Here is a 15,431-nt window from a genome sequence, read left to right on the forward strand (position 1 = left end):
GCACATGCATGCTTGAGTGCTTGACGCTCTTATGCCCATATGTAAATGCACAACCTTAAGCGGTTAAGCCTTGTCATCGATTCAAGATGGTTATGGGATGTAATGTGTGCAGGGCATGTGCTCTTTAGGCCTAGATAGGTCTATTTTAGGGGTGAGTAAAAAGTCGAGGTACCTTGAATCGGATCCGAAATCAAAATTTATTGTGCAGGTTTCTGTTCCGGGTAATAAATTTGGAAACCCGTTACAACAGGTTCCAGTTCCGATTCTCAATTTTTTGGAACAGGTACCCTGTTGGGTACCTTTTACACATTAATTCTAACATGGAGTATCCAAAATAAGGAACCAGGCTATATAAAAATGATTCATACACCCATAATATAAAACAATCCAAACTAATTTTTGGAAAATATAAATATAGAATCACAACTTAAAACCAAGACAATCAAAGCCGAAACCATAAAGTAGATAGTTTTTTCAATAAAAAATTTATAATTTATTTAAATATTTAAAATGACAGGGTACCCTAAATAAGAACCTGTTGCAACAGGTTCAGGTTCTGGTTCTGGTTCCGGTTCCAGTTCCTGAAATTTTAACAGGGTAACCCCTAGTCTAGTTGACGTTTAGTCCACTAGCTACTTATTAATACGCTCAAATTAATACTAATTCATTATTAATTAAAACCTTACGATTTATTTACAAAAACAAACAATTAATGAAGACAAGATGGCACCTAGCTAAAGCAAGTTTTGGATTATTACGATAATGTTGTTTCCCCCTCTTAGCATTTGAGGTGGGTGGTGGGGGAAGAGGAGGAACCATTTAACGGTGTTCGAGTGTTTCCCAATGTTATCCGTGGTTATTGTGTTCCTATATATTGGAACTTGGTGGAAATCGTAGTATGCAATGCATGATTAATTTGTTGAAAACAAGCTTCGACAAGTTGTTGTCACCAACGTGACTAACATTGACTTTGAGTTACCTATAGACAAGATTGGTGTATATTATATAGCTATAACACAAATCTACCATATACGTATATACGTTATTCTATCATCTAGGATAACGTATATCCTCGATCAAAGTAAGTCCGGTCAATTTCAAGCATCGATATAAATTATACATACCAGTGATAACTATGTGATCGACATTCGCAATCCAATATGCTACTCTATTTGCCTCTCTATAAATATGCTTGATTTTTCAAACTTCAAAATGTTGGAGGAAACTCCTGATACTTTTGATGATGTTGTGTGATTTCCATGGGATAGACCAAATTCCTTTAATTGAGCTGATGACGAGATGATCATAACATTTGATTAAAAACAATGATGGTGAGTCGTTTGACTTCCTAAAGCCTCTTAGGAAGATTACATGCTTATGCCATAAAAGGTTCAGAGTTGTCCAGGTTATAAGTGTAGGAAGTTAGTGATTCGCGATTGTTATCTCGAATGATAATTCATATTGTTGCTGAATAAAAGATTTGCACGTCCGTCGAAGTTTATTTTGAAGATACCTGTTGGAGGTGGGTACCAACGAACAAACAAAGGAGGAGGAGGATAAGGTGCGGTGAGGGGTGTGTGAAGTGGGAGGGGGTCTTAAGTTGATGGTGGTCAATTTGCAATCTATATTGCCATTCATGGAAAGCTGAGTTAACTTTGAAAAAGACTATATGGGGGTTAAAAGAAGCTTGTTAAAGATGAAATCATTCATTGCTTTCCAAAGAGACCAAATAGTAAACATGAATTTATCTAACATGACAGGGTGTTTCTTCAAATACTGAATAATATCAAAGATATCATTGTAGGAGTTGAAAAATTTAACCACTCTTTTGTAAGGTCAAGAGTTCGTACTTTTTTAGCGGCAGAACATTGGATAAAGAGGTGATTCATTGTTTCAATACGGAGTATAATAGACTCGTACTCATATAATCTCATATGAGACCTACTTTTCTGCCATGGACTCTACTCATATGATCTCCTCAAAACATCCATTTTATAACTTATAACTCATAAAAAAGTACAAAGAGGATATTAACACAATAAACTATTTGTCTAATACTAATAATAACAAATTATGTCAATGTCTTTAATTGTCATGTTACATATTGAACATCTAACATGTAACAACTAATTTACCAAACACGTTTACACTAACAATTAATTCAACCAACTAGTCAAACCAGCTAACTATTAGTAATAACTAATTTCACTAGCTAACAACTCATAATCAAACGGGGTCATTATATTTCTTTTGAAGTATGTAGATATTTGAAGTCGCATGTCAGAGATATCACAAAAACATATTTTACAATTTTTATTTTATTTTGCGAAAATTGGACTATGGACTGTGGCCTTGGCCTTGTGTGTAGAATTCAGTGTACCGAGTACTATTTCCACTAGCCCGACTGTGAGATTGGATCAAGTACAAATCTTAGTTTGGGCTTGTCAATTGTCCAATGTTAATAATTTTACAAATCAGATTAGGTCTCGTGTACGCACAGACTTTTTTAGTCAATTATCTAGATTTTTATAAAATATTTGAATGAAATATTTCTCTCCCGTAAGTTATTGCACAGTTAATAAATCTTGAACATTTCCACCAAAAAAAAATTAAAAAATCTTAAACATTACTCATTTAACCACCTTGTAATTTCAGTCCTATTACATATTGCATAATTTATATGTTTAGTATGTTAATTGGACCAAAATATTCGATATACTAATATGCTAATTTGACCAGAATATTAAGTAAATATATTTTTGATTATTAATATAGTAATTTGACTAAATATTGTCAAAAATAACAAATTATTATGTGACATCTATTATTTCCATAAACATATAATTTTTTTCCTATACATAAATGGTTAATAAAAAATGATAGGAAGTTAAATAATAAAATAACGTAAATATTTTTTTATGAAATTTATTTTTGGAGGGAAATTTTTGCACCAAGAATAGACATGTGTCATTCCGGGTGTCCGTTTTAGTATAAAGAAATAGATAAATTTAATTTAAGAACCAGTGAAGTAAAAATTCTTTGGTGTATTCGGATGCATTATGCCCTAATGAGTGTTTTTATACTCAATGATGATCCTTCTTGCGTTTCTCCTCAAATAATATACACGTGTAACGGGAGAATGTGAGTGATTTCATATGGGTGCACATTAGATGTATTACTAACGAGGTCTTGACCTAGTGGTTATGACAGAGGATTTATACACGTACGACTGGTAACATATTCGCATTTTTCTCTCTGCCTATCATTTATATTGCCATAGTGACTCACTAAAAATAACACACAAAATTCCAAATATGGGCTTTCTCATTTGTCCAACAGGACCAACACTAATTACACTCCTAACTTGGGCTTACTGGATGGACCAAACGTCCAAACCCCACAAGCCCAAAAACTAAAAATATTTCAGAGTTCAGATTACGAATGTTTGTGGCCAGCCAATCAAGTCGTCAGCTTCTTGTAGAAGGCTCACCTCACTCTAAATTTTACTTCGTACTTTGTAGATCTTGTTCCCTGAACCCCCCATATTTGTGTGACGTAGTAATAAAATTGTTATGAATTTATATTTTAGTGAAGAACATTAGTATAATACCGGTGCGATACACAGTTTTTAATCTAAATATAAATTTATACGAAATATGAACATGATAGACAATTATCATCAAAATATAGCTTATTGTTATTCTCCAACTTAAAGTTAATGATTGATAGGTTTGTTATTGCTTATTCGATGTCTTATTTAATAAAACTATTAAAACAAATAAGGTACATAAACAAAATTATTAATTTTCATTCTCATTCACCACTTGTGTCAAGCATATAGTTATCTTATCCGCCCTTTATTTTCAGGACCGTCTCCGGCAATTTGGAGGCCCAATGCTAAAATACAAATATCGGGCCCGTATTATTTTTTACGGGCAATTATTTAATGTAAAAAACATAATTATTATATTAATATTGTTTTATTTATGCAAAATATAGAGTCAAGTTAATAGTATGGGTTAACATTTTACGCGTGATGGTTTGAGAAAATTGATGTAAAGGTTTGATGGACATGAAAAAAACAAATATAAAAAGGGGGCACATTGAAGAATTGAACCCTGGTCTCAGCCATCACACTTGTAAGTTCTTACCAACTGAGATAAAGATTACATAATGCATAACAAAGCAGCTTAAATATATAATAATTGTTCTTGGAGGTTTAACCAACATATTTGGGGCCCAAAATTTTGTGTCCCGGTGATGTAGGTCCGCCTGGACCTCCCTTTAGCCGGCCCTATTTATTTTGATACTTCGTAGTAATACCCACTTAAAACTCGCCCAATCGCCTCATAAATCTCTTATTATTACGTTATAAGAGAGGCAAATCAGAGAAGGATTATAAGGGAGGCAAATCATAAATCCCGTATAACCTAAGTGATATTTTCTTAATATAGGTGATTTTTTTTTTCTTTCTAAGGTGAAGGATTTATGATATAATTGATTTTATTAATTTCTACCATTAAGGATGTTTATATCTAAGTCATTTTTTGTTGCCCCTTGAAAGTTTACATTTTTTTAATATCATGTCCTGGGTTATGGATCCTCTAGAGTTCTAAAATAAGTCTACAAGGTAGAGTTCTAAAATATATCAACCATTGAATGAAAAATCAATGGCTCATATATTATCTTTCTAAAATCCCCCTATTTTTTCTGATCAATATCCACCCCCTGATTTCCCCTTCCCACTAATATGAACCATTGATTTTAAAATGTATGGTTTAGGTACAACTCTACCTTTAGAGTTTTACTAAAACTTTAGAGGATCCGGACTTCATGTCTTGGTTAGCACCCACGTAAGACTTTACCAACTAATTAATCTAGTTTACATTTATATCCACAAATTTTTGTAAATGTATGAGTCATATATGACTTGTTAAATCAAGCAATTATGTAGAAGGAAAATTAAATATATACCTAAAATTATGAGGACAATGGTTTTAGCTTGATTTTATAAATCAAGAAGATTATACGCATATATAAACTAAGTGTAAATTGTAATCCGTAAGTACTTATTTATAGCAAAAGTTTTAAACGAGATAACTGTATTAATCCTCATTGACCATAATATGTTATATCTATGGTAAGAAATTTATACCGAGTACTCCGTATTGATTTTATGTTCTATAAGTATATGTTTTATTAGGAGATTCAATTTTTTTTTTAAAAAGTAATTGATAAAGTTGATATATATTTTTTATATATAATTGATAAAGTTGATACTTTGATTATTCTGAGTTTGGTAATAATCGCTCGTTAATTCTGTATAACAATCGGTAGTATTATATACTCTGTGTATTTTTCTTCTTCTATAGACAATATTTTAATTAACTTTAAAAATTTAAAAAATGAAAGACACACCATGAGATGACATGTATCATATACTTAATGTCTCTTTTAGTATTATTTTTTAATAGCAATTACACACATAATACTATGCAGTTGAAGATTGCACATATTTGTTTGTATTGTTTTTGGAATAGTTTGTTATTTGCGTGAGAATGGGAAACTATTAATATATTGTTATTATAATTCCATAATAGAAACGTAAACCTTAGCATTATAGAGCTGGATAAATATCCTTCCTATAATTTATAATTTTTTGGCACACCTTAAGACTTGAACCCGTGACGGCGCGACCTCACGTTTAAACAATGACGTGTTTACCATTGACTTATAAACATTGCATGCTATCATGCTAAACAAAATGCTAATAAATGTAATATAAGAGCACACACAACCTTGACATGTTGCTTGGGTCAAGTGATAATTGACCGAGCAAAATGACTACAATGTTGACAATGTACAATGGGTCAAAATTTTATTAACTTGACTCGGGTCGTATATGTGACCCAAAGTCAAGTTAATTAAAAAGAGATGTGGGGCCACATGAAGCGCAACTTGCATGGACCCTAGGCAATAGTTGTTACCTGTTTGCATACAGAGTATTAGTTTAGACTAATATTGGATAAAATCATTTTGTACGATATGCAATGCATATTTATTTTTCTGGGCTCATGTGCTGTCATGCATTCAATGCATCTTATTTTATTTTTTTAAGAAAATTTTTAGGATAAGTTTTTTACAATGCCACGTGTGTACAATTTCCAGGATAAGTTTTTTACAATGCCACGTATGTTAATTTAATTTCATATTTATTTGTTTGTTAAAATTAATAATTGTGTTTGTAGATGAATTTAAAGTAGAGTATACGTAAAAGTAAAAAAGTAGGTGAGAGAAATGAATGACCTTGTGTCAAAATTGTAGAAGAAAAAAGAGAGATTTAAGTAAGTGGTACGTCAAGTTAGTGGAATATGAGTGGTAGAATGAGAAGGATGAGAGAGAGATTATTTTTCATCTGACCGAAAGTCAAGGATGCACATAGTGTAAAGAGAATTGGTTAATAATAACATTTGTGGATATTGAATGGGCTCTACGAAATTATATAAATGTTTCTAATACAGTAATCCGAAGCGTCATCCAGACCTACCAACTAATCTATACTATATATTAAAAGACGTTTATAAAATAGCATACGTGACACGTGGCGCTCTGTTTATGGGTCGTTCGCTCCAGTAAGCTTTATATACATTAAAAAATGTCAAATATGATTAGCATAAGGTTTGAACTCTTGATCTTGAGTTTAAAGAATAAAGCTTTTACCACCAAGCTATTAAATATTTCATGTTATCATTGCAAAAAAAGTTATATATAAGTAAATGTGAATGTTGTTAACGTAGTAACCCGGGGCATCGCCCGGGCCCAAAAACTAGTTTTAATCTTAAACTAAGCGTGAATATTGAATGGGTTTGAATGGGCTCTCCAAACCTCCCTTCGATTTAACTTCAAACATTTTGTCTTACAAAAAAAAACACATTTAAAAAAATAAAATAAAATTGAAAAGTCAACAACTTATAGTCTTGCAGCCAATCAAACCCGTAGCTTCTCGTATAAGCTGACTAGATTACAGAAGGACGAAAATGTAAATACATCATTTTTAAGAGAATTTAGATTTATTTTCAAGAAGGATTATAGGGGTAGTTTGGCCATTTCAGTATCAATAAGTAGACTAGTACTGTAGAGCTATTTCTTTTAAAAGGGAAAGATAGGTTACAATACCACCGTCTCGTCCTCCCACAAAAATAAAATTAACTCTCTCACCTCGCCTCTGCTCTCTCGTTTCGCTCCATCTCTCCTCTTTCTCTCTCTTCGGTGCACCTACAGTATCATTTCAGGTGATTCTGACTTTTTTGTTGTTGATAATTTGTTGCTTTTCTAGGGTTTTAGTCGATTGTATTTGAAATATTTGAGATGAAAGTTGTGATTTTGTTTTTGACTTTTTCGTTGTCGATAATTTGTTAGGGTTATTGTATTTGATATATTTGAGGGAGAAGTTGTAATTTTGTTGTCGATTTGATTTTGATTTTTTCGTTGTTGATAATTTGTTAGGGTTTTGATTGATTGTATTTGAAATATTTGAGGGAGAAGTTGTCATTTTGTTGTCGATTTGATTTTGACTTTTTCGTTATTGATAATTGGTTAGGGTTTTGATTGATTGTATTTGAAATATTTGAGGGAGAAGTTTTAATTTCGTTGTCAATTTTATCGATTTCTCTAGGGTTTATGAAATTCGAATGAAAGTTTTGGTCTTGATAAAATATGGTATTGTGATGAATTACAGGTCTCCATGTCTATTGTGAATCTGAAGAAGAAAAATTTGTGGATTCTTCTTTTTGATTGTTGTTTCTTCAAGAGGGGACGTTGGTGGTGGGGTTCGTAATTTTTCGGCTCTTGTTTTGATCATCGGAGAGTGAGTTTTTCGTCTCTGATTTCTCTCTCTCCATCCTTCAATTGTTAATTCGATCCTTCATCCTTGGTTGTTTGTGCTGAGTATTCTTCAATTGTCTCGCGATTGTGCTGAATTAGTAGTAGTGGTAGTGGTTGACTGGTTGTTGCTTTCTGTTTGACTCAAAGTTTCTGGTGTTTTGATTGAAAGTTAAGAAAAGAAAGAGAACTTCTTGTTCTTTGCTGGTTGTTGAATCATGAAAGGGTTATTGGGTAGAAAGTCGTTTCCGCCTGGGTTTCGATTTCACCCCACAGACGAAGAACTCTTCATGTTTTACTTGAAGAGAAAAGTAATGGGTAAATCATTAGGTCCTCAGATGATAGCTGAGGTTGATGTGTATAGGTTTGCCCCCTGGGATCTCCCATCAATGGCGTGTCTGAAAACAAGGGACCTGAATTGGTACTTCTTCTGCCCTCGAGCGAAGAAATACCCTAACGGAGGTAGAGCCAATAGGGCTACTGAATGGGGATATTGGAAGTCAACGGGGAATGACCGGACTGTGATGTATTCTTCCCGTCCCGTCGGGAAGATCAAGACTCTGGTGTTCCACAGAGGGAAGGCTCCGAAAGGGGAACGGACTGATTGGGTGATGCATGAGTTTAGGCTCGAAGATAAGCTCCTTACCGAAAAGGGTGTCCCTCAGGAATCTTATGTGATCTGTAAGGTGTTTGAGAAGAGTGGTTTAGGGCCGAAGAATGGGGAGAGTTATGGAGCTCGATTTGTGGAAGAAGAATGGGATAGTGATGATGATGATAATGCGCAGGAGACAGATTACGGTCTTGTGGTGCATGATACGGGTTGTGGGCGTGGTGGTGATAGCCCCGATGTTTCAGTTTTAACCTCATCTTTGGGTGCTCCGAATGTTACTTCTTCGGTTCATACTCCGATTCCCCTAGCTGTTTGTGCTGCTGCTAATGCAGCATCTCCAAACTCTGCTGCTACTAATGCAGCATCTCCAAACTCTGCTGCTACTAATGCAGCATCTCCTACCTCTACTGTTACTAATCTGGTATCTGCTACCTCTGCTGCTGCTTTTATGGGTGATCCATTCACTACTGCTGCTTCTATGGGTACTCATTACGTTACTGATCTTTCTATGGATATGCAAAATGCTGCTCCTGCTTCTGTGAGTATGCTAAATGTTGATGATTGTTCCGGTTCTGGTTCTGGTTCGGGTTCGGGTCTGCTAAATGTTGCTGATTGTTCTGGTTTGGGTTCTGGTCTTGCTATTGATGCAATGACAGAAGAAGACGTGGACAGGTTGTTGATGCATTTTACTGAGAACGATGAAGCTACTGGCGATATTTACAGTGGATTGGGGGATTTGTTTGATCCTTCTGCCCTGAATATTGATTGGAGCGATTTGGCTGATCCTTCTGCTGCCGAGAATGGCGATTGGGGTGATTGTTTCATTGAGATGAACGATCTAAACTGAAGTTTGTTTATTATGATGCTTAGATTTGATAATGTGCAAACTCACTCTGCTTGTAAGGCTGTTCATATATTTGAACCCATTTAGATTATGCAATGCTATGTTTGCTTTGTTATTGTAACTGATATGAATGGTATTCGTGTCTTAAATCTTTTTTCTTTTCATGTTATCAAATCCTTTTGATTGTAAAACCTGGATTCTAAAGTGAAATGCAGAAACTCTCAAAAGTGGTTTGTTTCCCCACCTCTGTTTTTTGCCATCTATCTATAGCATAGCTGATGTTTGAATCTTGAGCTTTTCCAAGTAGAGGTTTTTGTACAATTCGCTGTTTATCATTGACAGATTTTTTACCTAGCTAAATAAATTAGCTACCTCAATATGATGAGTTGTGACTTCGGGCCGAATTTTTGTGACCTAATCCACTATTTCCGGTCAAAAATAGCGGGCCTTTGGCCATCTTTTATGAATAATAATGATAATACATGTTTTCTATAGTAGTGTTTAAAACGAGAATTACTCTGTAGAATATGGAGTAGTAACTTTGTACCATTTTGAAAGCTTATAAATGAGTAATCCGAAATTAATTTTCAGTTTTATAAAAACAGAAATCAAATAAGTTAAAATGATACCAAACAGGGCCTAAAATTTCAGTTTTGAGTTGCACACAACCCGTCAAAGAAAATAACATCGTGTTTTGAGCTTAAAAGATCTATCCAAAACCCGCTATTCTCCAGATTGGGCCGGGCCGAAGATAAACAGATTGAACACAGAGTAATGTATGCTAGATTGCTAGGCGGTCCACATAAACTTGGAACCAAAAATACAAGTTTGTTTGTTAATTTCTTAACAAAAAGGACTCTTCCTGGCTATACTAAGGTTAACCTAAAACTCTAAAACGGACTACACTACTACAAAGGACTACTATCGAAAACAGCTTAGGGTTGTGCCCTATTACATGAGAGGGGAACTTAAAAGTTAAAATGGCGCAGTGGCTACATCCCTTAATGTGTCCAATGTAAAATACTGATTACTGTATGTTGGATACGTGTTTTCGTCGTCGTCTAAACATGATCCACCCGCAACCATTGTACATGACACATTTCCGCTTCTCGGAGATTCCGATTCTATAGGCGCCATACCCTACAAAATCAAGTTTAAGACTTCAATTAGCGATATACTTTATATATCTAATACGAAGTATAAGATTCATTAAGTTGACAATATTAACATGTATCATTTGTGACAACCCTGATTTCCTCAAACCTTCTAGAATGACGCGTGTTATTATTATTATTATTATTATTATTATTATTATTATTATTATTATTATTATTATTATTATTATTATTATTATTATTATTATTATTATTATTATTATTATTATTATTATTATTATGTATTGTTTAGATTTATTTATTGACGAGTGATTACGTACGAGTCATCCTAATAATAACATCATTGTGTTACTCATGACTAAATGTATGGTTGAACATGACTTTTTCTTGTTTGACATAAGCTTAAGATATGATTGGTTAAAGGTTGAACATGACTTTCCCTTGTACAAACTTGTCACGTAGTTCATCCGTTTCAAAAATATCTTTACAGTTACTATTTGCACAAACTCCAATGCAATATTTAACTACTAATATATCCAATTTCGTATGTGAAAAATTATAAAAATTTGATATTGTGAAAATATATATCAAGACCAATCTGACAAGATCTTACATGTAACATTTTGATGTATATAATAGTGAGAATTTACGGTCAAAGTTTTTATACTTTGGGCACATTTTTCAAAGCGTAAAGAACTTTAAAAAACGGAGGTAGTATAATACAAATATCTCATGGAATATTGTGATTATGTAATTTTGTCCTTATAACTCTCTAAGCAAAAACATACTCCTTACCTCGGTAAATATTTGATTGGCTTCTTCTATACTCCTTGATCTTACCACGTACAAAGCTGCATCCTGCATCATTTATCAAAAATAATAATTCTAAAGTTATTTTGTTGATTATATTATAGTTTAAACAAAAACTATATTTAAACCATATTTATGCATATATATTGCTCTATGTTAATACAACGTGCATGCCAAAAAAAAAAAGACCTTCTAATATACTTGTTGGTTTTAACCATTTAATATAGAACATAAATTTAATTAGGTAATGCAAAATTGCGAATACTAATATTTGATTGCGTTTTACAAATTTCAATGCAATTTAACATTTATTTTTATGATATAAAATAATAATTTACCACTTCTCTAGATCAAATTTATCTCCGTCCTAGATTAGCTAACTCTTGAAATCGATATACCATATACTATATAAATGCATATTATCACAAAACTTAAAAATATAGCTTATTTTTTTTTTATAAGTGTCTTTAAATATCTTTAAACACTTAGAAATACCCATGATAAATTAACTTAAGCATTTTAAATCCATATTTGATACATCAGATTCAAGAACGTGACACATATTAAAACGTAAAGATCATACCATTACTAAACCAAATAACGATAATTAATAATACCTACACGACTACACCAAAATACATACCCTTGCGGATTGAATTTGTCTGAAATTAAGAGTACGAGGCTCAAATTCAATCGATGATTTTCTATCAATCCTTGTAATTGGTACAACTTCTGTCATTTTTTCTATTTTGAGTTTGGTTTTGTGTTTCTAAATATGGAAGTGGCTATGGCCTTTATTTATAGTATGAAAACTTAGGTCATTTTATTATCTATTTATTTAATATTTTGGCGGCATAAATATCAGTCCAACAGATTAACGGCTTAAGCCGGTTAACAAAATTCTATACAAACATATGTGTCAACCTTTTATGGGGTTGATTATACACGTGGCTGACGGTGAAGGCTTGTGATCTAGATGAGTATATTTCCCATTATTTAGGACCGAGGTTTCAACATAATAATATTAATTTAATGAAGATTTTTTAGGGTATACTTGCCTTGTTATATTGCCTTGTACTAGACGAATTATATGATGCCACGTCATTTTTAAGTATTTATAAAAATAGAATTTGGTAAGCTAAAATAGTTACTCCCTTCGCCTCTTTTGCTCTTTACGTTTTCCTTTTTTCGTGTCTCGAAATGTTCTTTACAATTCCTTTTATATTATCACATAAATAATTTAATATTATATCAAAATTTGTGTCCAACTATTATATTAACCAATTAAATCAATTGATTCATTTAATCCCTCACACTTTTTCATAGGGACATTAATTTTTTCTCATTTTCACAATATCAGAATTTTGATAAGAGTGAAAATATTATAAATAAACGTAATTTTCCTCGTTTATATGAAAAACTCAATGCACATTAATTAGTCGTTAAAACATACCAAACGTAAAAAACAAAAAGAGAAGGAGGGAGTAGCAAATTGGTGACCACGATAATTACACCTCCTTTGTAACTTACACGTGTGTTCTAGCGATTGTTGTACATATCTTTTTTCTGGTTGATCCTTTGATGTTACTATGTTAGACTAGACTATTCCGAACTTGCAAATTAACGTGTGATTTGAATGGTGTCGTTTTCGTTTTGATCTCTCTCTGTTCATAAAATTTATTAAAATTATATAAAATGCTAATTTTAATGTGACAAATTAATCTTAACTAGCTTTGGAGCCCGTTCTTTGAACGGGCAATTATATAGTGTTTGTTAAGTCGTTTTTTAAAGTGTTGATTTTATTGAGGGCTTGTGATTTTAGTTAGAGAATCTAATATATATATATAAAGGGGAGTTTTTTTGAGATCATTCGGAGCGCCACGTAGGATTTCCACGTCACCAAATTAAATTATAAAGATTAAAAAGATTAAGAAAATGATAAGTCGAAGTAATTTAAAGATAAAATCAAGGTGAATTTAATCTAAATTAAATTATAAAGATTAAAAAGATTAAGAAAATGATAAGTCGAAGTAATTTAATCCAAATAAAAAAGATAAAACCAAGGTGAATTTGGTAGAGTCCATATCCAATTATATTGTCCTATTCATTAGGAAAACTTACGTTCAACATATATGATTATATATATGATTATACGGTATAGAAAGTACGTTCAACCCTCCCCTGCTTTCCTCCTCCATATACGTACCCAAGCGATGACGGCTTTGAAAGATTCATTGCCAATTTTCCGCTTCCAAAAACAAGCTAGCAAAAGACTCCAGTGCATCAAGACGGGGGCACGAGTCCAGCATGGAGTTACACCATGAGGTTTACTATCGAGGATGTTGCTGCTGCGAAGCCGGGTAAATATATATATGTTGTCTTACCGTAAAGCATGAACATACCTTTGGTGCTGATAAAAGATTTGGGGCATAACCTTAATCTATGAGATTGTTCTCCTATCACTTTCTTTTCCTTGGACGGGGATGTGTATGGATGAAGTCGGCATAACAACCCGAATACATGAAGCTAGAACATTCCCATTCAAAAGAGATTTCTTTTAAAACTGCATATAGTGAGTGATCTTGAAAGTTACAGTATATTTTAATTCATATTTGAATGGCAGGAGAGGTAGTTCGGTTACCCAAAGGAGCTTCGTTGCTTGTAACTCTCAAGGTTCTGGAATATGAAGTCTTCCATATCTGCCCCCGGCCCTGAAGGTAATTCCTGCTTGCATTTTTTAAGAGGGTTGATTTCTTCCAATGTGGAGTCCCAGGCTTAATTTGATTGTTTCAGACTAGGAGTATTCATCTTTGTCTTAGTTTTGTTGAATTTTCAATTGGTGATCCTATTCAATACTTCAAGTTAGAGATTTATAGTATGAACCATCCTGCATGCATCTATATCCGTTTACCATATGATTATTATGTTTTATTTTGCTATTGGAAAAATCATATATAATAGAGTATTTAGTATAATTTGTTTGTATCTGTCATTTTTTATCTGGCCTAATAAAATGTGAATTGTATAATATTGTGTTCATTTGTAGTTTAATGAGACAAGACTTTGATTGCAATTAATATACTTTATTCTTTCCAGGTGAATTTGTTCATTTTAATTAATTAAATACGTTTCAATGTAGTATACAAGTTAATATTTGCAATTTATTTTACATTGTAAATTAATATTTTTTTTTCTTAATTTACCCTTCATAAAATTAATATTAATGATATTAAAAGTTTTTTTTATTCCTTATTTTCTTTACATAAATTTGGATATTATAACAGGCCCTGCCAAGACTCTTCTACCAAATTTGACAATAGAAAAGATAAGATTTTATTTCATAAGAGTTTTGAAAAATGAAAATACCATAAATGAAGGTGGGATTTTTTTTTAAAACACATTTTTGACATTTAATAAGGTGCGTTTAGATAGTAACTCTTATCTAAAAATAAAACTCCACTTTAGATCTAATTTTGGATGTACTATGAAGTATAATGTTTGCTTTATGTACTGTTACGCTGTTACTAGATCACTAATCGAGCATTCGTAGATGAAATTCAAAGGATATTAGAGTAAATTTTTTATTTATCTTTGGTATTACAATTAGGCCAATGAGTGATATCATAGACGGAGTATAAGAGCTTTTTATACAAAAGGTCTTGCGCGCACAAGACCAAGATAACTTTTATGCAGTTTTTTGTAACTTTAATCTATTTTTCTGTAACTTTTATATTATAAAATTAAAAATTTGATAGATAAACATTTTAAAGGATTAAATGATTAATTTACTCATAATTAGTGATTTTGACAAAATAATTTTTATTCAAATGAAAAAATTTATCATTATAAAATAGATAACTTTTACTCCGGTGTACAATATTTATTGTACACCCATTAAAAATAAGAATTTGTGCTTTTTATAAACTTATACTCCCCTATAAAGTAACAATTGTTTTTTGCCGTGCATCGCACGAGCTTCACACTTTTATATATAAATAAAGGCGAGTTTTTTGGAGAGCAATGAGAGCGTCCAAGTAGGATTTTCATATCACAAATTAAATTATAATGCAATTTTAAGGTAATAAAATAAAAGTAAAAAAAAAGATAAATATTGAAATTCCTGTAAAGAAAATATCCGGTAGTTATAATTGACATTAATCTTTAAAATAAA

The 15,431-nt window shown here is 32.3% G+C and overlaps 2 protein-coding genes across 2 annotated transcripts; one reads left to right on the top strand and one right to left on the bottom strand.

Annotated features, from left to right (window-relative positions):
* The first annotated feature begins 7,137 nt into the window (after nucleotides 1–7,137).
* Nucleotides 7,138–9,578, top strand: LOC110801006 (NAC domain-containing protein 82). Its single transcript, XM_022006317.2, has 2 exons — nucleotides 7,138–7,292; nucleotides 7,739–9,578. Exon 2 carries the CDS (start codon nucleotides 8,100–8,102, stop codon nucleotides 9,336–9,338), a length of 1,239 nt encoding a protein of 412 aa, XP_021862009.1. The 5' UTR covers nucleotides 7,138–7,292; nucleotides 7,739–8,099; the 3' UTR covers nucleotides 9,339–9,578.
* A 396-nt stretch (nucleotides 9,579–9,974) lies between these two features.
* LOC110801034 (uncharacterized) lies at nucleotides 9,975–12,020 on the bottom strand. The gene is made up of 3 exons (XM_022006348.2): nucleotides 11,904–12,020; nucleotides 11,246–11,308; nucleotides 9,975–10,475 (listed from the first exon to the last, which is right to left on the bottom strand). The coding sequence occupies exons 1-3, from the start codon at nucleotides 11,997–11,999 to the stop codon at nucleotides 10,311–10,313; spliced, it is 324 nt and encodes a 107-aa protein (XP_021862040.1). The 5' UTR covers nucleotides 12,000–12,020; the 3' UTR covers nucleotides 9,975–10,310.
* Between the last annotated feature and the right edge of the window lie 3,411 nt (nucleotides 12,021–15,431).

Source organism: Spinacia oleracea, chromosome 4 (genome assembly GCF_020520425.1).
Source record: "Spinacia oleracea cultivar Varoflay chromosome 4, BTI_SOV_V1, whole genome shotgun sequence".
NCBI lineage: Eukaryota > Viridiplantae > Streptophyta > Magnoliopsida > Caryophyllales > Amaranthaceae > Spinacia > Spinacia oleracea.